The sequence below is a fragment of the Temnothorax nylanderi genome, unplaced genomic scaffold (assembly GCF_030848795.1).
Source record: "Temnothorax nylanderi isolate EJ_2023f unplaced genomic scaffold, tnyl_v1.0 TNYL_tig0469_pilon, whole genome shotgun sequence".
NCBI classification, from domain to species: domain Eukaryota; kingdom Metazoa; phylum Arthropoda; class Insecta; order Hymenoptera; family Formicidae; genus Temnothorax; species Temnothorax nylanderi.
Genome location: NW_027249531.1, coordinates 121,532 through 141,732, shown reverse-complemented (window position 1 = coordinate 141,732; position 20,201 = coordinate 121,532). Strand labels below are relative to the sequence as shown.

The window sequence follows — 20,201 nt, the reverse complement described above, 5'->3', positions numbered from 1 at the left end:
TACTAGTAACAATAGTTGTTTTTGTGACTTCAAATTACTGCTTGAACCACCTTAACCCGAGTTTCCGACACCGCGGACATACACACACAACTACACATACTCGCGTCAGTGCAATTGAAAAAAGACACGCCTCACGGCTCATACTTGCGTCAATGCAATTGAAAAAAGACACGCCTCACGGCTCATAAGACTATTGGTTCGTCCTGGCCATATAAAGCCTTGTGTGTACACGATACTAGAAATCGGTCCGAGTTTCGGTTTAAGCCAATGAAACTGCTGCTTTTCTGTAAGAGCTGCAAGTTGATTGGCTTAAACCGAAACTCGGACCGATTTCTAGTATCGTGTACACAAGGCTTAAAGCCGCTTAAAGGCTTAAAGAGCAGTACAGGGGGTCGATCATGAAACTTTTCCCCTAGCGTGAATTGTGAAAAGTGAAATGTAAACGGTGAAAAATGAAACTGTTCCGTGAAACGTGAAATCACGTGAAATCACGTGAAATGGCTGCTGCATAGCTGCGAGGACTGCGGCAGTTGGTCCAGTTGGTCACATCGCTGGTATTTTAAGATCTTTATCCGAGGTAATCTTCTTCTTTTGGTAAATATGCAGAATTGTGGCTTCCTCACCGATTTCGTTAAACTTAGGCTTAATCGACGCGTTTTTGCGTGAAACGAAAGAATCTGGCAGAAAAAAGTGTCGCTCTGCCCCGCGAAGCGAGATATTAACAGTTAAAGTTGACGACTATCAGGTTATGAGACCTGTCATACCGACGAGATGTAGCGACTACGAACAAGCCCTGTGGCCATATGCGCATGCTCAGTGGCCGCACGCGCATGTAAGAGGTTACGTGACAACTGTGGTTGGTAAGTCAGAAGTGTAACATAATTCAAAATGATATTCTTTCGGCGTATAGATTAGTGACGCGCTTTAAAAGTATTTAAGTGTTTAAAGCGCGTCAACTAACCTATGTAGATTAGTGACACGCTTTAAAAGTATTTAACTGTTTAATGATTTTCGTTAAAGCAGGGCACACACACAGGTGTGTATTTCCTGCTTTATAGAAGTTGTGATTTTCGTTAAAGCACGTCACACACACACACACACGCACGCACGCACGCACACACACACACACACACACACACACACACACGTGTGTATACCCTGCTTTATAGAAGTTGTGATTTTCGTTAAAGCAGGGCACACACACGTGTGTATGTCCTGCTTTATAGAAGTTGTGATTTTCGTTAAAGCAGGGCACACACACACGTGTGTATGCCCTGCTTTATAGAAGTTGTGATTTTCATTAAAGCAGGGCACACACACGTGTGTATGTATGCCCTGCTTTATAGAAGTTGTGATTTTCGTTAAAGCAAGGCACACACATGTGCGCCCTGCTTAGGTTTTAGTGACGTGCTTTAAACACTTAAATACTTTTAAATCGCGTCACTAACCTACATAGGTTAGTTGACGCGCTTTAAACACTTAAATACTTTTAAAGCGCGTCACTAATCTATACGCCGAAAGAATATCATTTCGAATTATATTACACTTCTGACTTACCGACCAAACAGTTGTCACGTGACCTCTTGCATGCGCGTGCGGCCACTGAGCATGCGCATATGGCCACAGGGCATGTTCGTAGTCGCTACATCTCGTCGGTATGACAGGTCTCATAACCTGATAGTCGTCAACTTTAACTGTTAATATCTCGCTTCGCGGGGCAGAGCGACACTTTTTTCTGCCAGATTCTTTCGTTTCACGCAAAAACGCGTCGATTAAGCCTAAGTTTAACGAAATCGGTGAGGAAGCCACAATTCTGCATATTTACCCTTCTTTTAAGTAAAATGTCATTTAATGTATTAATTTGTACATTAAATTTACGTTATAACTTAATAAACTGTTAAATTTGCTATACGTTTTTCGCAATCAAGGATAACCTCTAAATATTTTATACATGTAGAAGATATAGTTGTTTAACTTATTAATTTTTGTGATTAAATCTGTCGCAGATTGATGGAGTAAATATGCGAGGAATATATAAACAATGTTTCGACAAGATAGTAGAGAGAAATAAAGAACGAAGGAAAACTCACGAGAATAGCATTAGTCAGTTCTCCGTGGATAAGGATTTAGGTAGCGTCATAAGTTCCAGTGAAGACGAGGCATTGTTAGGTTGTGCAACAGTTGTGTCTGCTGAACGCGCCCATTGCATGAGGTCGCGACGTAATACGTATCAATACGTATGTATGTATACATACAATTATCTTTTCACAGAGTTTTGTTTTGCCAGAGGATCGTTGAAGGATGATTAAACGACTAATACGGCCTCCTTTTCAAATTTCCTGCTACAATGCGCATCTCCTCAACATGTTAAAGCGTAAACTGCCGAAGGATTGGATTACTGTCAGCTCTAAAAGTCATCCGGACAGAGTGTATTACTTTAATGTGAAAACAAATCAATTTTCATGAATTCAGTCAACATTGGACGAGGCCGGCAAAGTACGTTACTTTTCATGGTTTATTTGTCTGCTGTAGAACACGTTAAGTTGTCTCCTTATTCTATAACTCTTAAAAGTTGTTAATTGTATAACATTTGTTGTGTAGACATCTTTAGTAAATGAATGTAAAATTCACGAAGAAGAGATTCATCGCAGTGCAATGACACCTGAGCGCAATGTTGAGAAAAAGGAAATATCCAATCGACGACGTTCGTATGATAAAATCTTGGACACCCCGCAAATAAAGGCCCTTAAAGCGAAGGTGCTGCAGAGATTAAAAGCCAGGAATAAGTCTTTTCCCTCGTCGTTAGAAGTTTCGTATGCAAGGACAGTGGAAACTAAGAGAAGTAGTTTCCCTCCAAGAAACTCCTCTTCAAAGTTAAGGGACGATATATCAGTAACATCTCGAGACAATAATGATAATGAAGTCACATTCACACCACAAATGCGAGTTCTTTTTCTTATTCATCAATTAGGAAGATCAGTGGCAAGTTGTCCTTTTGTTACATCATATATAATGCACGCATATGTTAAGAACGAATAGAAGTGTTATTTTTATTTTATATATGTAGGTCTTGCTATCTTATGACAAAATCTCTGCACTAAAGCGATGATATAATATACCTTGGACTGGCATTGGGACGCAATGATCTACTTGAAAAAATAGATTATTTAGATACGATTGGTATAATGGGCAACAATTTGAATGGTGGTCCCGTTGAAAAGTCTCTCTTTAACGACGAATTACGTTTAACAGATGATATTTTTGAGGACACCAAATTGATCGTGAAAAACTTTTTGTCAACGGTACGCATTGTATGTTAGATTATGAAATGTGTCAATTTTCACGATCTCATATTGAACGAATATTTTTATGTTCAGATTATCACAAAGCAAATGTCAGAGATTTATGGAGAAGCAGAGTGGAAAATATATGTCATTATAAAGCCACCTTGGACTGCAATAACTGCATTAAAGTGTGCTATAAAGCACTGGATTGCTGCTATTAATGAATTGTTCCAAAGACGCGCTGAATATATCCTAGAGGAATTGCTTGACGCTTTTCTACATATACCAGGTATACCGATACATGTGTAACCTATTAAAACTACATTCTGCAACTTGAGCTTAATCATGATTGTTCTTTCAGTGGGTGGCAGAAAATTGCAAGATGTGGAATATATTTTAGAGAAGTGTAGCGATTTGGTACAAATGGTTAATATGGATAAACACTGTGATCTCATGACCCAAACGTTCAGTACTATTACAGTAATATTTTTTTATATATTTTTAAATATTTTATTATTTGGGGAGAGTTTGAAAATTAATACTTTCAAAATTTATACCTTTAGGAACTCAAGGAGAAGTGTAAGAAATGTATCGTTGATATCAACCTAAAAAAATTTATACGATAAAATAGACGTCGTAGAAAATGTCTAAGAACAAGAAAATATATTTCAACGATTTTATACACAGCAATGTATTAATCGATATTAATCTCGTACTATATTCGATTAATACAGTTGCTTCGTTTGTGTGAAATGGTCAAATAAAAAGTACAATAATCCGCGCGTATATTTACATCAAAATATTGTACTCAGTATTCAGTAATTCCTTGTCACTTGTCTTCCTTTTTAGACGCGTTGGTCAGTTTTTCGTTTAAATCTTTTCTCGAGAAAACGTACATATTTAAATCTCGGAAGGTTTAATCCGTAAAGTCACAGGAACACTAGTGCATGGCAAAATCGCCAATTCCGTGATAACAGCCGTCACAAGATCGGCCGGCGTCACGTCGTAAGTGATGTTCAAAAGATTCAACGATTTCTTCGTTCGCCAATTCAAGAGTAGAGACATTTTACCGTTCGGTTGATGATTCACGAGCTCGTCTGCGTTACCTAAAGCAAACATCGAACAAAATGAGTAGCTGATGCAAAATAGAGAAAAAATTGCGACATTAGATAAAAGTTATAATCATCACTCTCTTAAGGAGGTTGGTTCGTTCTCTGTGCGGGGAAGGGGCGCGCGGCAGGGAAAAAGCATATAGGTTAGATTTTCGTCGCGTGAAATAAACGAATTTTAGCAAATAAATATGTGGAATACATTTAATTGCTGTTTCTTAAGGTTTAAAAAGAGTTGTTTGTACAATTAAAACCCAAATACGTTATTATCCACATTGAAATGTGGAAATAATAAATGTGGTCCTGTTTTATTTTTACAATTTCTTGATAATTATAAAGACGAATCATTTCAGTCTTCGAGAAAGTTCTTCCTAAATATGTAAAGAGTTATTTGCACCTATTTTCACTAAATTCTTATCATTTTTAATATGCTTTCGAGAGGGGGTTTTATTGATTAGATTCCTCGGTTGAGGAAATTAGGTGCCTTGTACACAGAGGTAATTGACACAAGCGATGTAGACCCCGTTAAGTAGTGTCACTAAATCATCGCGACATCACGCGCGCACACAAAGTCTCGTCATCCATAAATACGTTCAGTCACAATGCAACACTCGCGCCATGTTGCATTCTCGAACACGCGAACCATCGATCCCGCACACTCTCGAACATGCGAATTATCGATCCCTAATCGAGAGCACCTCTCAGCGTCACCAATGAGCAATCGACCAGCCCGTACCGTTAAAAACACATTGCTCATATAATTTTACCAATCTTCTTAATAAATTTGAAAATAATGTATAGGATGTCCCACTGTTTATCCTTAATAATACGGATCAAATCGATATCCCCCATATAATTTGCCTCCCTCAACTCATTGTCCATGACAATCCTATGGTCATCAAATTTGCTACAGCGAAGTAATACATGATATAGATTCTCTCTTTCATAACCGCAATCACAGCGCTCATCATCGATGTATCCCTTCCTCTTCAATGATGACTTCAGATTAAAGTGATTGGCTCTTAGTCTATTAAAAACAGTCACGAAATATCTATCAGCATTGATCTTGTGGAACCACGGCTTCGGGAGGTCGTCATAAAAATGCTGAAAATAGAAGGCTCCCTTATGCGCGGAATCCTGTTTAATCGAATTCTGAGTGGACAGCCACGCTTCTCTCTTGTCGTGCATCCTATAGTCACCGACCGAAACCTCTATCGAATGGTCAGCTTCCTCCAATGAAGCCTCCTTGGCCAAATCATCCGCGACCTCGTTTCCCTCAATGCCAACGTGTGAAGGAATCCACACGAGAACAACCCTCTTATCAAAGATAGTCTCGAGCTCGTATATGTACCGTCTAGCCTCCACAACATAACGGTTCTTATACACGTTAATGTGATTGTTGTAAATGGATTGTAATGCCGATTTACAGTCAGACAAAATAATAATCTCCTTACTCCTATTCTGTTGTTGTCCAATCATAACTTGGAGCGCCGATTTAATGGCGAAAACTTCCGCGGTGTAGGAAGAGCATAAGCCCGGCAGGCTTATTTTGTATGCTTCATCCTGATCAGAGATAACAATACTGGCGCCTGTAGAGCGTCGAGACTCATCGTATGATCCGTCTGTGTATATAATCCCCGGAGGAGCGGTCATCTCGTATCTCTCAGTAATTCTACGGATGAGCAATTCATCCGGAAATCGCTCCCGCTTCCTGGCTTCTCCAATCGTTAGGTCCACACATGGTCGGAAAGAGTGCGCGCCGTACGGGCCTCGAAAGACTTCATACTGTTCACCAGATCCAACATTCTTCCTAAACCTCAATTTTCTCCAGATTTCAGAAAGCATGGAAAATTTGTACATTGGTTGGCGGTAGCGACAAAAATTCTCACGATCCAGAGTACGCTCCAGTTTTAGACACAATCCATTGTTGTTGTGGGCAATAGCTTTAGTGACGAAGTTTCTACCAAGCATTACAGCTCTATCTCTCAGGAGCGTGACTTTAGCTTCCGCCACGATGACGTTATTGGGAGTGCTGTTTCTATAACCCAAGGCCGTTCGGATTCCCATATATTGTGTCCTCTCCAGCCTGGTTTGGAACGCCATGTCTCTGGGGAAATATACAAAAATGCCATAATCAGTAATGGAGCGTACTATACTCTTGTAGAGCATCAAGGCCGTGTTGACCTCCATGCCTCTTGAGACCCCACACAGGTACCTCATGATTGAGTTGGCCCTATTAACCTTGCCCCTGACCTCCTGGATCTGGCGGTGAAAATTGAGGCTGCTATCCAGCCAAATGCCCAGGAATTTTGCGCAATCACAATTAAACACGTCGCATCCCTGTACTTTAATGCTCAGCTCCTTATCAACAAAACCGGTCTTGTTGAACTCGACCAATACGGTCTTCCTAGGCTCCAAGTCAAGACCGATCTGCTTCAATATGTCCGCGACGATATTAACTGCCTGCTCGAGAAGATTACGGTTACGTCGCCAATCCCGGCTCGACACGTACAAACCAATATCGTCAGCGAATTCCACCATTTCGACTCCCTCCGGGAGAGCGTCTCGTAGCAACTGAGTGAACAGAGCATAGAGCACCGGACTAAGCACGGCGCCCTGCGGGAGGCCCCTGAACACGAACCGATCTATGAACTCACCTGAGTTGACAATAAATCGAGCCCTTCTCCGGTATAGCCAATTACGAACGAATTTGAAAATACCGGCAGGACAGCCAAGCGCCACCAGCCTGTCCAGTAGCACATGGAACTCCACACTGTCGTATGCCGAGGAGACGTCGAGGAAGGCAGCCAAAGTATACTCCCCCGCACTCAGGGCAGCCCGGATGTCCGACGTGATTCTCGCCAAATTGTCCGCACAAGATTTGCCTCTCCTGAAACCGCTCTGGGACGAACTAAATTTGCCTTTCTTCTCAGCCCACCAAATAAGTCTTTCATTAATCATACGTTCCATCAATTTTCCAACGCATGATGATAGAGAAATGGGGCGCACTTTTTCCCGACCAACCTTATCGATAAAAATGACCTGATAGCACAGCCAGTCAGCAGGAAGAACTCCAGAAGACCACACAATATTAAACAACTCTAGGAGGCAGGACCTACCGTCCTCCGGCAGAAGCCGTAGCATCTTGTACTCCATCCCGTCCATACCTGGAGCAGAATCTCTCCGAATCATCTCCAACGCCCTGTCTAGTTCGGGACGCGTAAATGGAGCATCAAGTTCCACATCCATATTATCATATTCTTCCCCATAAGAAGGATTAATACCGACAAATGGAGGGGCAAGACTGTCTATGGTTTTTCTAATTTCCGCTTCTCGATTGTTAGTCTGCCATTTATTCCACTCCACCCTTTTGCGAGCATTCTTCATTATCCGCATAGTACTCCACACGTAAGATAGGCTAGTGAATTTGTTGATACCTTTACAGAACTCTTCGAAATTTTCCTTTTTGGCACGACTGAGAGTTTTCCTGGTGACAGCGCACAAGCGCTTATAATTATTCCATGAGTGGATATTGCGAAGTTTCTTAAATTCCAGAAACGCCCGTCTTCTCTCTTTAACTGCCGCATCACAGTCAGCGTTCCACCACCTGTGGGATCTCTTATAAGAGCCTGAATTATTCATGGTTGGTCCATCCCCGCGAGCACCAGAAGCTTGACGCACCGCTGACCTGAGAGCATCCGTGAAGGACTGGTAGTACGATGTAAAGTCCTGCCCAAATCGGGGCAAATTAGGCAGGAGCGGCTGCAAATACTCCTTAATAAGCTCCTGATACCTCGACCAATCTGTCCTCTTGGTGGATGTCTTATTCGAAAGCTTTCTGTATGGCTGGGTGTTGTTATCAAGAGAGAAACAAATAGGGACGTGGTCACTATCATAAGGCTCCTCCAATTGAGAGTACTCAATATCTCCAGCCATATCGCCAGCAGCAAACAGGAGGTCAATATTAGAGTCCCTCTGTCCGCTGTAACCATTACGAGACTTGGTATCAACATTCACACACGACAAGCCCTTGTTAGCCATCAAATCATGCAGTATCTCTCCATTTTTATTTGTAATTGCACAGTTCCAAGCAGTGTTTTGAGCGTTGAAGTCACCAAGTATTAACGTATTGTTCAAGTCACCATTAGCGGAATTAAAGACAGGGTTGAAGTCCCGTTGGCCGATCCCAGCCCTAGGGTGTCTGTAAACAGCAATAATGTTAACATTGTTAACGAGATTCGAGGTTCTAATTCCAATCACATCATACTCCGCAGGTAAGGCTCCAACAATCTTTATTATATCAAATGTGATATGTGATCTGACGGAGATCGACACTCCACCACTTCCGAGGTTATTATTACTATGCAGAGTTTTAAATCCAGGGAGGTGTACCCTATTGCGACCAGTACAACGGGTCTCCGTCAGGATAACAATATCATATTCCATTGATATCTTGGATAACTCATTTTGATGACATCTATAACCTCTACAATTCCACAAAAAGAGTTTGAATTTTATAGCGGGCATGGTCGGTAATTATCTCTAAGTCCATGGTACCTTAAGAATTCCCTGCTGTCCACCTCATCGCTTCTCATTTCCTTATCAGGAGGAGGGGAATAATCCCCACCCGGTTCGACCCGTTCTTCCGCAGCAGCAAGGGCACGCATCAGCAGCGCCCGGGCTCCCGGGACTCTTCGTAGGAGCAATAAAATGCTCTCGATAGTTTCCGAAATTCTCTGCTTCTCATGGGGACCCGTTTCCTCCGGGCCCACCGCGGGGTAATTTCCACTCCCTGTCCGTTGTCGGCCATAGAGCATAATGCCCCTGTTCTCTTTTGTGATCTCTCCGGCACGAAGGTCAAAAGAACTATAAAAATTGCGCGGAGCATCGTAGATCCGCTTGTCTTTATTATATCGCGGGGGATTCTCTCCTTTGTCCCTTTGAGATAAGGCTCTAGACGTTGGCCTGGAATCCACACGCAGAGCCTCAGAGTATGACAGCCCAGCCGGTGTAAGGAGGCCCGGCCAAGATGATTGATCGATAAATTTATTGCGAGACTCGGAAAGGGGAGCAGGTATATCTCCCTCAACTATTCGTTTGGCCTGGTGAAACGTCGTGTTTTTGTGCGCCATGACGAGATTAATATTTTTTGATTTTTCGAAGGAAGGACATCCTCTAAACGTTGACTTGTGCGGTCCTCCGCAATTGTAGCAACGCACCTCCTTTTCGCATTGGCCATGGCTCTTATCTCCGCATACAATGCACCGCGTCTCACTTTTACAATTTAGCTTAGTGTGGCCAAACCTGAAACAATTAAAACACTGTCGCACCTGAGGGACATATGGGCGCACCCTAAGGTTAATACCATTCGAAAAAATAGCCAGATCTCGAATCTTGTTGTCTTTAAATGTTATAATAATATTGTCCGTAGCGAGAAGTGTAGTTTTATTATTAATAGCATCCCACTTCCTGCGGTACATTCGCTCCAAACTCAGAATTCTGGATCTATCCCGAATATTCTTCCAGAGATCCGGTATAGAAGAGGGCCAATCCGATATCACTCCCTTGCAGATGACGGATCTCTGCTCCAAGTTCGCCCTAAGTTTCACCGGGTTCTCAAGGGACTCGATCTTATCAAGGGCACAATTGGCATCTCTGAAATCTTTGAATTCAGCAGTTGCTGAGAAATGATTAGTCATAGAAATAGAAATAGGGCATATCTGTAACTCATTGAGAATCATCCATATCTTTATATTATTCTTACCCTTCTTTATGGTCGTTTGGTCAGGGGGAAGACGCAAAGTGATATACGCTTTACCTTTGTGATCGTCTTCGTATCTAACGAATTTATGTATTTCCGGCGGATTCTCGCCAGAAAGGTCACGAGCCTTCAAAATATTGCCACTAACATAATATATTTCCCTATCTATATTGGCAGTAATTGCTTGAGACGCATCAGGTACTGTGTTGACATTCATGTCGGAATCACGTGATTCTCCGTCCTTCATGACATGCTCCTCCTGCGTGGACGGCAAGCATGGAGCATTGTCGTTGCTATCACCGGATTTATTACAGAGGACCTGGTTCAGTCCTCGGCGATTATCCTCGCTATTCATGTCCACCTCCATAGTCTGGGACGGGGGGATCCTCGTATTCTTGTTACTCAGTCTCAGAATGTCCTCCTCCCTTAACCTCTTCGAAGAGGAGCCGCTATGTTTCACCTCTCGCCAGTCCCCCAGCGAGGTGCCGCCAGCAAAAGCGTCGAAATCCCGCTCAGTCGGGTACGGTTTAAATCTCTTGCCGGACGACTTCCGGGTTTCATCACTCAACGAGGCCTTAAGGCCATGGCACATAAAAGTACATAAGCAGTAAGACGTAAGCAGTAAACAAATTGACCAATCACAGTTGAGAATTAGGCAGCCATATTAAAACGTAGAACTTACGACGAAAAATTCCACAAGGATTAAATTCTTATGTTTTACGTTTTACGTCTACCAATCAAGAGCGACTAGAAAACTCGTTATATTCTATACGCAGCTTTCAAAGGGATCAGAGGTTATTTTTAAGAAACATTGAAGATATTGGGTAAAAATTTGTGCCCTCGTGCCACAGTACTGTAGCATAGTGGTTATTTGGCGGAGATATCGGTTAAAAATTTGTGCCCTCGTGCCACAGTATTGTACGTATAGTGGTTATTTGGCGGCTTTGGCACTCACGGAACTTGGTAAGCATATCCTTTTTACGTTTAAAAATGTATTGCAAATTTTTATTCTATCACATGAATTTATGTAATACATTATTGCACCGACAGATAAACTGCAGAAGAACAGCGTCTGAAGTGTCAAAGAAGGTCGTACAGGTTAGGACACTTCTTTCAGCTCCTTGCCAGGTAAGTTTTGACAGTAATACCAATGAACGGCAATATCGAATATTATAATCAATTCTATCATTAGCAATTTATTGCAGTTGCTGTTTAATCTGACGGCAGCTGATCCGCATTGGACTGATCACGGCTGTCAAGACCAAAATGGGACATAACGAACATGAATATTGTAGTGGTTCATATAATGAAGAATTCGAAGACGATATACAACATGAAGTCGTCGAAGTCGAAGGGGAAAGCCTTGAAAAAGGAACTGATGAATTGTTGATAGATGCGGTAAGAAGTTATCCGCATTTGTACAATTCATCTTTGAAGGAATACAAAGACACAAACATGAAAGAAAATTCATGGATTGAAATTTCAAAAATTTTGGATATGTCAGGTAAGATTAAAATATTAATTTTTTAATGTTCTATATAAACAAGATAATATTAATATGTGTATGTAACAATAATGACTTCCTTGTAGTTTCAACTTGTCAAAATCGATGGCTACGCTTACGTGAACGATTTTCAAAGGAGAAACGACTTCGCGAATTGGAGACACGAAGTGGTAGTGGTGCCACTCATCGACCTGCATTCCCATTATACCACAATCTCTTGTTTTTGGAAAGCCTTATAAAACGAAGAAAGTAAGTTTGATTAATATAGACTATATGGTAAATAATATATAATACATAGTTTACTTATATTACACTGTATTAATTAATGTTTTGTAGATCATATACGAACGTGTCTGCTGCCAAGAAGCAATTAATGGATGCATCAAGTACATCTTCTCTTCCTGATAGGATCAACATAAGCAGGAGCAACATTTCATTGCCTCAAACAGTTTTAAGTACAAACCCAAACGACTCTTTTCCGCATTCATTGTCCTCAAGTCCATCTCAGGCTTTAAAGGTATCAAACACTAATCTTGAGAATGTACTACCATTGTTAGCCTGACGATATATTCATGCAATTAAAGACAGAATTTAAGGTAGAAGTACCAATACCTGGACGCGTATCTATATTTGGACACCTTTAATTATTATTTATAAGTATAACGCGAATTAAAATCAAAGATAAAAATATTTTTTTGTAGTTTGAAACTTTAGTTATATATATATACTTTAGCTATAGTATCCAAACGTTTATTTCCATAAATTTATATTTTTTAAAGGTATCCACATATAGGTACGTGTCCAGGCATTGGTACATTTACCTACTTTTAGGTGTCCGGGTATTGGTACTTTTACCTTAGTAATTGTATTCCTCTCCATCTAAATATTTAGGAAAGTAATATACAACAAACTAAAGAATTAACAGAAACTGATCGCAGATCACTGCTTTCGTCATCATCTCAGTGTGAGTCACTTAATTTTTCTGGCATGAGTGGAGCAACATCAATATCAAGAGATTCTACACCATCTCCTGCACCACAAATGCTACCCTTCAATATAAAAATGGATCGCTCAAGAATAAAGAACAAAAGTAACACATACTTAGAGCATTCACTTGCAGCTCTGAGCGATAGTCTTCAAAAGCGTGTGACTAATGTAGAACCATCTCAGCAAAGGGGTTGGAATCTTAATGATTTAACACCTGATAAAAGTTTTGCTTTGTTAGTAGCAACGGAATTGGAAAGAATGTCTGAATCCGAAAAATCGAGACGAAAGCAAGCGATTATAGAAATCTTATGGAAACCGTTAGGTTAGGTTATAGCCGCATAACTTTGTTTCTTATTTTATAATAATATAAGATCTTACTGTGTTACTTTTGTTCTTCTGATATTATAAAATATTTTTTAAAAATAATCTTATATTATTCTTATATTACTTTTATATTATTCTTATATTACTCTTATATTAATCGTACAATTAATCTTTTAGTTCATTTTTACCTGAAAAATACATGCCTGTATATTTTTTGTAATAACATTTTATTTAGCAGAAAATGTTTTTGTTCTGTGTTGCTGCCAAACGCTTCAACACAAGAAATTATTTTACTTTGTAGTTTTTGTACTGGCAGGAATGTATACAACAAATACAAATAAAAGTAATCAAATGCATTTTAATAACCTTATTTATTTATTAATAAATGACGGAGACCGATCTTATATTAGCTGATATTTAACTCTATTTCTAGAATACACATATTATTGTCACTCTTGAGCAAATCACTGTATTTTGATTTCTTTTCTTTAATAAGTACCAACAAACGTGTTGTAATTAACTATAAATGCAAAATAAACGTCATAGAAATGTATACAATAAAAAATTGCAAATAAAAGTAATTAATCTTTTAACAAATGCGAATAAAAATAACTTCTTGGCTCAATGGAAATCTGGACTGTTGAAACCTCTATTAATGTACTCGTATTGCCATGAAACTTCACCCTCAGGAGTTAGCAAATAATCTGCTATTTCATCTCGTTGCTTGTATGCCAGTGTGGTTGAACGACGAGCATTGGTTGCTCTAATACGTTCAATTTCTGCTACGTTACTTGTAGAACATTCACTTCTCCAGGCTCCACTAATAATAGTGCCATCCTCTTGCTCAGTATCGACGAAATTGGGAGGACAATAAATTCTGTGTTCTGCTGGCCTCAAATCGTTCACAGTTTTTAAAAAATTGTGGAGACATATCGTTGCTAATATGATCTTGTCGACATTTTCAGGATGTAAAGCAATAGATTTTCTTAAAATTCTCCAGCGTGAGACAAGAATCCCGAATGTATTCTCTATAACCCTCCTAGCTCGTGATAATCTATAATTAAAGATTTTCTTTTTTACATTTAAATTGCGACCTGGATATGGCCTCATCATATTTTGTGTTAGTTGAAATGCCTCATCTCCAACGAAGAAGCATGGCGTCCTTATTCTACTTCCAGGCAAATTGGCTTCACCTTTTGGTAAATTCAGATTACCATTGTGTAGAGCTTTGCCAAACTCCGATCTTGACAAAACTCCGCCATCACTGTTGCTGCCATATGCTCCAACATCTACTACTGTAAATTTATAATTGTGATCACATGCCGCCATTAATATTATACTGAAAGTTTTTTTGTAGTTGAAGTACACGCTCCCAGAATTTGGCGGAGCTTGTATTTGTACGTGCTTCCCGTCAACTGCACCACAACAGTTTGGTAGGTTCCAAGTTGTCCAAAATCCTTCACATATTTTGATCCAATCTTCTTCTGTAGGAGATGGCAAATATAAGGGCGCTAATACTCTTATAATTGCAGCACAAGTCTCCTTTATTACTTTACGTGCCGTCGACTCCCCAATGCGATATGCTAAAGCGATTGATAGGACTTGATCTCCTGTAGCAAGGAATCTGATATAACGAAAATACAAAAAAATTTAGTTGGTTAATTTAATACTCCCTTTACATAACATATTATCACTGAAATAAATACATACCTTAGAGTTAAAGCAAGGCGTTGTTCGGGTATCAATGCCCGATGACTTTTCTTTACCAAAAATGGTGTCATCATTTCCAGCAATTGATTAAAGATGCATAAAGACATTCTTGTGTAGCGAAAAAACATAAACGGATCATTTTTCATCTCTTGCAGTAAGTGATTAAAGTCTCCTTGATCAGGGCGTCTCACATTGATTGGTCGTACCCAATATTGTCGATTGACCCAACGAAAAGATATTCGTTTCTTTACAATGTATATACCAAGCATTAGAATTAGTAATGCATGTATGAATATTTCTTCCTCATTATCCATTGCCTACAAAAAAGAACATAAAATCTTATACATACAAATTATCCATTATTCTAAATTATAAATTAAGCTAACAACTCACGATCACATCACATGGCGATTTTTCTACTTCTGACAGTTTATAGTATATCCTGTATATCAGCTACACACCCGTGGCTCCTGAATAAAAATGGATGTTAGAGATTAGATTGTTACACATTTAAAGAAAAATAGAAATTGATCTCTGCATAAAAATTTTACATTTTCTTACCGATAATGTCTAATTTGTATCGTTACAGTGATTGTATACGGCTTCGAGAATTTACACAGTAGCTAATACTGCACTGTGTCTAACATTTACATGAGTAGAATTCAACATATAATCCTATAAAGTCGGCAGCACTACATCTATAGTATAATGTAAATTAGCTACCGTCAGATTAAAAAGCAACTGCAAAAAATTGCTAATGATATAGAATTGATTATAATATTCGATATTGCAAACGTTCATTGGTATTACTGTCAAAACTTACCTGGCAAGGAGCTGAAAGAAGTGTCCTAACCTGTACGACCTTCTTTGACACTTGGTGATCTGTCATCAAAGGCTTTTTGTATTCTTCTATATTGCGCGATTTGTACGCTAACAGAATTTTTGTTGAATTATCTGATTTTGAGATATGTATGATTCCTTATGCCAACTTCAAAATAGGCAAAGACAGTCCATATCCGTACCATATAGAAAGTTGTCTGCCAACGTTTTCTTGAAATACGATACGCTGCTCTTCTGCAGTTTATCTGTCGGTGCAATAATGTATTACATAAATTTATGTGATAAAATAAAAATTTGCAATACATTTCTAAACGTAAAAGGGATATGCTTACCAAGTTCCGTGAGCGCCAAAGCCGCCAAATAACCACTATATGTACAGTATTGTGGCACGAGGGCACAAATTTTTACCCGATATCTTATTTTCAATGTTTTTTAAAAATAACCTCTGATCCCCTTGAAAGCTACGTAGAACATAACAAATTTTCAGTCGCTATTGATTGGTAGACGTAAAACGTAAAACGTAAAAATTTCATCCTTGTGGAATTTTTCTACGTTATGTTTTAAGTCCTACGTTTTAATATGGCTGCCTTTCTCAACACTGTGTGTTCACTGCTTATGTCTTACTGCTCATGTATGACCTAAAGCGTCGTCTACAATGGCAGCAGGAGTATGCAGTAAGACGTAAGCAGTAAGCTATTGACCAACCACAGTCAATTATTCTTGAATTGTAAAAATCCCATTAGTCAATAAGTTACTGCTTACGTCTTACTGTATACTCCTGCTGTCATTGTAGACGACGCTTTAAGTTTTCTCTGTGCCTTGCGCTGCTGCTTACGGCTTACTTCTTACGTCTTATGCTTACGTATTTTTATGTGTCCGGGCCTTTATCGCTAATCGACCGCTTATCATCGGCTATGTTCACAGTCGCCATAAAAAGAGCCTATCCGCTATGATATTTATACGCTCCCCCTCCGAGAGGGGAGCAACAAATATTACGGCAAAAAGAAACCCGCCCAAAACAATGCAATATCCCCTCGCAGCTTAGGACGCGTACACCGCAAACCCAATAAACGAGGTTAACCACTACGAACAAGAGCGCCTCAGAACACGTCCGACTCGTATCACGGCTCGAGCCGAACTCTCCTCATTTCAGCCAATCCAGTGGTTAGGTTATATTTCGCGTCCCTCTGAATCTATCACGTGACCAGATTTGACGCTCGAATCCAGCGTCGAGCGTCATCGTGAAATCGCACCTCAAGTCTGACAAATCTAAAATCTAGTCGGCGCGCAGTTTACTAATGTTGGAAAAGATGTGTTATAAAAAAAATTATATATATATATATAATTTTATAATAATTAGGCTACCAAAATCCAGCGCAAACCGTATGGCGATTTAGTTTAATCTTTAATCTATTTGCATCTATGATTGCATATCATAACGGTCGTATAATTCCCGTATTATTGGTCATTATTTTATTCTTTTCAAAGGAAGAACTCCGTTTTCCCGTCATATTCTTGACGAGATCTTATATGTTAAACACACACAATGCAAAAACGTATAATACGTATATTTTGCAAAAATTTTCAGCATATTGGCCAAAATTATCTTAAATAATGATTTCGAGGAGATACTGAATTATTATCCATTTCATTATAAAAATGTTTATTTAGGTTTACTAACTGATGAGATACACGTACATATATGTACATTTTTAATTTGTTTTAAAGATTAACATCTCCCTCGCTTTCAGGACGCATTTTGTCGGTCCATTTTTTAAGACAGACTCGCAATTGTGTCGAAGTTCGATAAAACGAATGATTCAATGGTCACAGTTTCGAATATAAACAAAAACACAAAAACATACCAAAGTACAGAATAAATGTAACGTATGTCAATCTTAAATATATTCTCAAACGTCTAACTTCTATTATCGCGATTACCCCATCCGCGACGATGCGTATCTTTATATTCATCCATTGCACGCTTTTGTTTGAGATATTCGGGATCGTCTTTCTCTTCCATCTCCTCCTTCAAAACGGCTTCACTGTCCTCATTATTTGCGCTTGTATCTTTGTTCGTCATATTTTGTAAACACTGAAAATTCGTTGCGTTATGCTGCGATGGATCGGGCCAGCTAAAATCACACCACAAATTCCGTTTTATCACTGATTATGTCTAGGGGCCTCGTCCGGATGAACAATAATAATGTAGTCGCGCCTCCGCGCGCGACTACATTATTATTGTTCATCCGGACGAGGCCCCGACATAATTAAGATCGAACTTCACTTGGTAAGTTCGTTTAATCTTACAATTTTTCTTTCTGTTCTCCTCAGGTTTTAATAAAAAAGATGTTCGTTGAATATAATATCCACTTACTCTCCATCCTTAACTCTTTGCTCGTAGAACTCTTGTACCGTTAAGACTGGTAAACTTGGGTAGCCTGCTCCAAAAACTTTCTTTTGAACCTCGTCACGCGTAATGATAATAGGTTGCAGTTTTGGAGCTGCCGTTTTTTGCTTTTGAGTCTTTTGTGATTCGAAAGTATGCATTGGTTCCATTGCCTTCATGTTCTCCAAAATCGCTTTCTCTGTTTTCAACAAGTTTAAATCTTCGACGATTCGGACTGCATATAACTTTACAAGAGTGACAAAATATTCTCTCTTGATTTCGTCATCAATATTTGGATTGTCTAAATTTTTCTTTAAAGTATCCAAACGAGATTCCAAATCCTTCTCCTGTTGATACCTTTGTAACTTTACATTTCTGCGAAGTACCTGAAACAGGCGAAATCAGAATATACTTATGCTCTGTAACAATTTATGATTATGTGTTAAAAAGAGCCAACCATATTCTCTAACATCCTTGATGACGATTCTGGTGTATTTTGATTATCTCCTGCTTCCTTCTTCTCATCGATTGAATCAATTTCTGGTATTTTAACATCAGTCAGACCATATACCTTTAGTCGCTTTAAAAAATCTACAAAGTAGACTTCTGCTACTTTAACCAAATGCATCCTATCATCGGTACCGCATATCTGATTGGTAAGCTTGCCCAACAGAGCCGGTAATAAAAAGTATTTGATATTTTCTGTAGCTACTTCCTCGAAAGTTTCGTTATCGCTAAACATGTCCACTATAGATACCAGTCTCGTTGCATCTTCAAACATGTGCATTGCCCGTTTTACGTCCAACTGCGCCAAGAAAAGACAAAGTATTATAATCTATGTTGCAAAGTGAGAAATAATCAATTTTATATATGTGTGCACATATGTGTGTGGTGTGTGTGTGTGTGTGTGTGTGTGTGTGTGTGTGTGTGTGTGTGTGTGTGTGTGTGTGTGTGTGTGTACATACATACATAGATTCTGTTTTCTATTGCTGAACTGGTAGCACTAATTCTTTATTCCATATTGGAAGGAAAAAGATAAACTCTGAACAAGCGCAGCCAGTTCAGCAATAGAAAACAGACCCATAGGTCTGGCGGTTAATATTATTATTGGAGGAGATTTTAAGATCTCACCTGTACTTTTGAACTGTTTGTAGGTTCTGTTGTATTATTAATACTGTTGAATAGCTCGAAAGCATTGTCAAATAACTCCGACAACGTTGCGGGATCACTCCTACCTTTTCCATGGCTCAAGACCTTTGACAAGATTTCTTTTGATGTCATTGTTATCTTATACATCGACTAATACTGTACTTTTTTTTTTACTGTTGTATTGGACCGCAATAAAATTTCTCTTCTCGCTTTCAACAAATTTCAAGCACCAGAGTGTTGATAAGACGAACTCAACAGTTGTGTCTGCTGAACGTGCTTATTTGTAGACCCCACACCCCACGGAGATAAACAGAGGTAAAGGAGTAAACTGGAGTAAACATAAGGTTACGGGTTACGGGAGTGAAGCCCCGGACCTAAAAGAGGGGAATAGTCGACTCTGATTGGTGGATTTTCTTACGATTTACGTCTTACGTCTTCCGTCGATTCGTGTGTGAAGGCCTTGAACCCAGGTGAAGCACTGGTTGAGGAGGGAAATTCGGTCGTTGGTTATGTTTTCATGTGTGGCGACAGCCGATCAGCGGACGCGCCGGCAGTTCGTTCATATGTACACCCACCGCGCGGCGTGAAACCGCGGCCTGGCAACACCGCCGAGTCAGCGATCTAGATAGAATATAATCGACGGCTCGAGTCGCCGCACTAGCGAGTAAAGACCTCTTTGAAGCTAGCCGACAGAAATATCACTAAATTTGATAATTTTTTTAAGTGTATTTTGTTTGTAAATAATCGTTTGTGATTGACTGTAAGTCAGTTTTTAATGTTTGTGACCAATTTGTAATTAACAATTTTATTTTGGCCATGATGTCAGCCGACACTTTTTAGTAACAAACAGATTTTTGATCAGATCCGGTGTAACTGAAACTATTAGGTGCTTTCCATTTACATCAAAACTCAGATAATTCTCACTTGTGACGTCGTTCTATCCTTTTTGGCAATTAATGAATAATAAAGACAGAATGACATCACAGATGAGAATTATCTGAGTTTTGATGTAAATGGAAAGCAAGGCTGCGTTCGGAAACGTCACCCGAGTGCATACGAGCAGTGTTGCCAGGTGGTTGAAAAATTGGACGGTAGATGGCAAGCCAAAAAAGCGGTAGATTTGAAATTTAAAACGGTAGATTTT

General features: G+C 39.4%; 5 protein-coding genes and 1 long non-coding RNA gene across 13 annotated transcripts; 3 read left to right on the top strand and 3 right to left on the bottom strand.

The window, feature by feature from the left end:
* Nucleotides 1-437: 437 nt before the first annotated feature.
* On the top strand, nucleotides 438-2,949 carry LOC139783113 (uncharacterized). 3 transcript variants are annotated; one of them, XR_011721127.1, is made up of 4 exons: nucleotides 438-577; nucleotides 2,007-2,169; nucleotides 2,272-2,496; nucleotides 2,602-2,949. It is a non-coding gene; the product is annotated as an uncharacterized lncRNA (long non-coding RNA). The 3 variants fall into 3 exon arrangements; XR_011721126.1 differs by having other exon boundaries at nucleotides 2,007-2,496; XR_011721128.1 differs by lacking the exon at nucleotides 438-577 and adding an exon at nucleotides 1,592-1,796 and having other exon boundaries at nucleotides 2,007-2,496.
* A 127-nt stretch (nucleotides 2,950-3,076) lies between these two features.
* Nucleotides 3,077-4,084, top strand: LOC139783112 (uncharacterized). The gene is made up of 4 exons (XM_071722244.1): nucleotides 3,077-3,302; nucleotides 3,378-3,573; nucleotides 3,646-3,764; nucleotides 3,848-4,084. Exons 1-4 carry the CDS (start codon nucleotides 3,186-3,188, stop codon nucleotides 3,908-3,910), a joined length of 495 nt encoding a protein of 164 aa, XP_071578345.1. The 5' UTR covers nucleotides 3,077-3,185; the 3' UTR covers nucleotides 3,911-4,084.
* On the bottom strand, nucleotides 3,931-10,746 carry LOC139783105 (uncharacterized). Its single transcript, XM_071722230.1, has 3 exons — nucleotides 10,158-10,746; nucleotides 8,951-10,073; nucleotides 3,931-8,879 (listed from the first exon to the last, which is right to left on the bottom strand). The coding sequence occupies exons 1-3, from the start codon at nucleotides 10,744-10,746 to the stop codon at nucleotides 5,147-5,149; spliced, it is 5,445 nt and encodes a 1,814-aa protein (XP_071578331.1). The 3' UTR covers nucleotides 3,931-5,146.
* LOC139783111 (uncharacterized) lies at nucleotides 10,727-13,325 on the top strand. 2 transcript variants are annotated; one of them, XM_071722241.1, is made up of 5 exons: nucleotides 10,727-11,117; nucleotides 11,205-11,282; nucleotides 11,360-11,658; nucleotides 11,745-11,907; nucleotides 11,995-13,325. In XM_071722241.1, the coding sequence occupies exons 3-5, from the start codon at nucleotides 11,421-11,423 to the stop codon at nucleotides 12,218-12,220; spliced, it is 627 nt and encodes a 208-aa protein (XP_071578342.1). In that variant the 5' UTR covers nucleotides 10,727-11,117; nucleotides 11,205-11,282; nucleotides 11,360-11,420; the 3' UTR covers nucleotides 12,221-13,325. The 2 variants fall into 2 exon arrangements, with proteins under 2 accessions (XP_071578342.1, XP_071578344.1); XM_071722243.1 differs by having other exon boundaries at nucleotides 11,347-11,658.
* LOC139783110 (uncharacterized) lies at nucleotides 13,322-16,675 on the bottom strand. Of its 5 annotated transcripts, none has more exons than XM_071722238.1 (7): nucleotides 16,091-16,675; nucleotides 15,852-15,980; nucleotides 15,503-15,764; nucleotides 15,241-15,420; nucleotides 15,073-15,149; nucleotides 14,680-14,996; nucleotides 13,322-14,593 (listed from the first exon to the last, which is right to left on the bottom strand). In XM_071722238.1, exons 6-7 carry the CDS (start codon nucleotides 14,991-14,993, stop codon nucleotides 13,591-13,593), a joined length of 1,317 nt encoding a protein of 438 aa, XP_071578339.1. In that variant the 5' UTR covers nucleotides 14,994-14,996; nucleotides 15,073-15,149; nucleotides 15,241-15,420; nucleotides 15,503-15,764; nucleotides 15,852-15,980; nucleotides 16,091-16,675; the 3' UTR covers nucleotides 13,322-13,590. The 5 variants fall into 5 exon arrangements, with proteins under 5 accessions (XP_071578339.1, XP_071578341.1, XP_071578337.1 ...); XM_071722240.1 differs by having other exon boundaries at nucleotides 15,241-15,433; nucleotides 16,382-16,675; XM_071722236.1 differs by having other exon boundaries at nucleotides 16,382-16,675.
* Nucleotides 16,676-17,165: 490 nt separating this feature from the next.
* On the bottom strand, nucleotides 17,166-19,535 carry Tap42 (immunoglobulin binding protein Tap42). Its single transcript, XM_071722233.1, has 4 exons — nucleotides 19,040-19,535; nucleotides 18,366-18,713; nucleotides 17,897-18,294; nucleotides 17,166-17,654 (listed from the first exon to the last, which is right to left on the bottom strand). Exons 1-4 carry the CDS (start codon nucleotides 19,202-19,204, stop codon nucleotides 17,438-17,440), a joined length of 1,128 nt encoding a protein of 375 aa, XP_071578334.1. The 5' UTR covers nucleotides 19,205-19,535; the 3' UTR covers nucleotides 17,166-17,437.
* Nucleotides 19,536-20,201: the final 666 nt, after the last annotated feature.

Excerpts from the sequence above, each read along its gene's own strand:
- LOC139783111 (XM_071722241.1), top strand. The coding sequence starts at position 11,421 with ATGGGACATAACGAACATGAATATTGTAGTGGTTCATATAATGAAGAA. Across the intron at positions 11,659-11,744 it reads AAAAATTTTGGATATGTCAG|TTTCAACTTGTCAAAATCGA; the intron begins GTAAGATTAAAA and ends ACTTCCTTGTAG. Across the intron at positions 11,908-11,994 it reads AGCCTTATAAAACGAAGAAA|ATCATATACGAACGTGTCTG; the intron begins GTAAGTTTGATT and ends AATGTTTTGTAG.
- Tap42 (XM_071722233.1), bottom strand. The coding sequence starts at position 19,204 with ATGTATAAGATAACAATGACATCAAAAGAAATCTTGTCAAAGGTCTTG. Across the intron at positions 18,714-19,039 it reads CAAACAGTTCAAAAGTACAG|TTGGACGTAAAACGGGCAAT; the intron begins GTGAGATCTTAA and ends TTCTTGGCGCAG. Across the intron at positions 18,295-18,365 it reads CAAGGATGTTAGAGAATATG|GTACTTCGCAGAAATGTAAA; the intron begins GTTGGCTCTTTT and ends CGCCTGTTTCAG.
- LOC139783105 (XM_071722230.1), bottom strand. The coding sequence starts at position 10,746 with ATGTGCCATGGCCTTAAGGCCTCGTTGAGTGATGAAACCCGGAAGTCG. Across the intron at positions 10,074-10,157 it reads CCAAACGACCATAAAGAAGG|CAACTGCTGAATTCAAAGAT; the intron begins GTAAGAATAATA and ends ATCATTTCTCAG. Across the intron at positions 8,880-8,950 it reads GACAGCAGGGAATTCTTAAG|AGGTTATAGATGTCATCAAA; the intron begins GTACCATGGACT and ends GTGGAATTGTAG.
- LOC139783110 (XM_071722238.1), bottom strand. The coding sequence starts at position 14,993 with ATGGATAATGAGGAAGAAATATTCATACATGCATTACTAATTCTAATG. Across the intron at positions 14,594-14,679 it reads CGCCTTGCTTTAACTCTAAG|ATTCCTTGCTACAGGAGATC; the intron begins GTATGTATTTAT and ends TCGTTATATCAG.
- LOC139783112 (XM_071722244.1), top strand. The coding sequence starts at position 3,186 with ATGGGCAACAATTTGAATGGTGGTCCCGTTGAAAAGTCTCTCTTTAAC. Across the intron at positions 3,303-3,377 it reads TGAAAAACTTTTTGTCAACG|ATTATCACAAAGCAAATGTC; the intron begins GTACGCATTGTA and ends TTTTATGTTCAG. Across the intron at positions 3,574-3,645 it reads CGCTTTTCTACATATACCAG|TGGGTGGCAGAAAATTGCAA; the intron begins GTATACCGATAC and ends TTGTTCTTTCAG.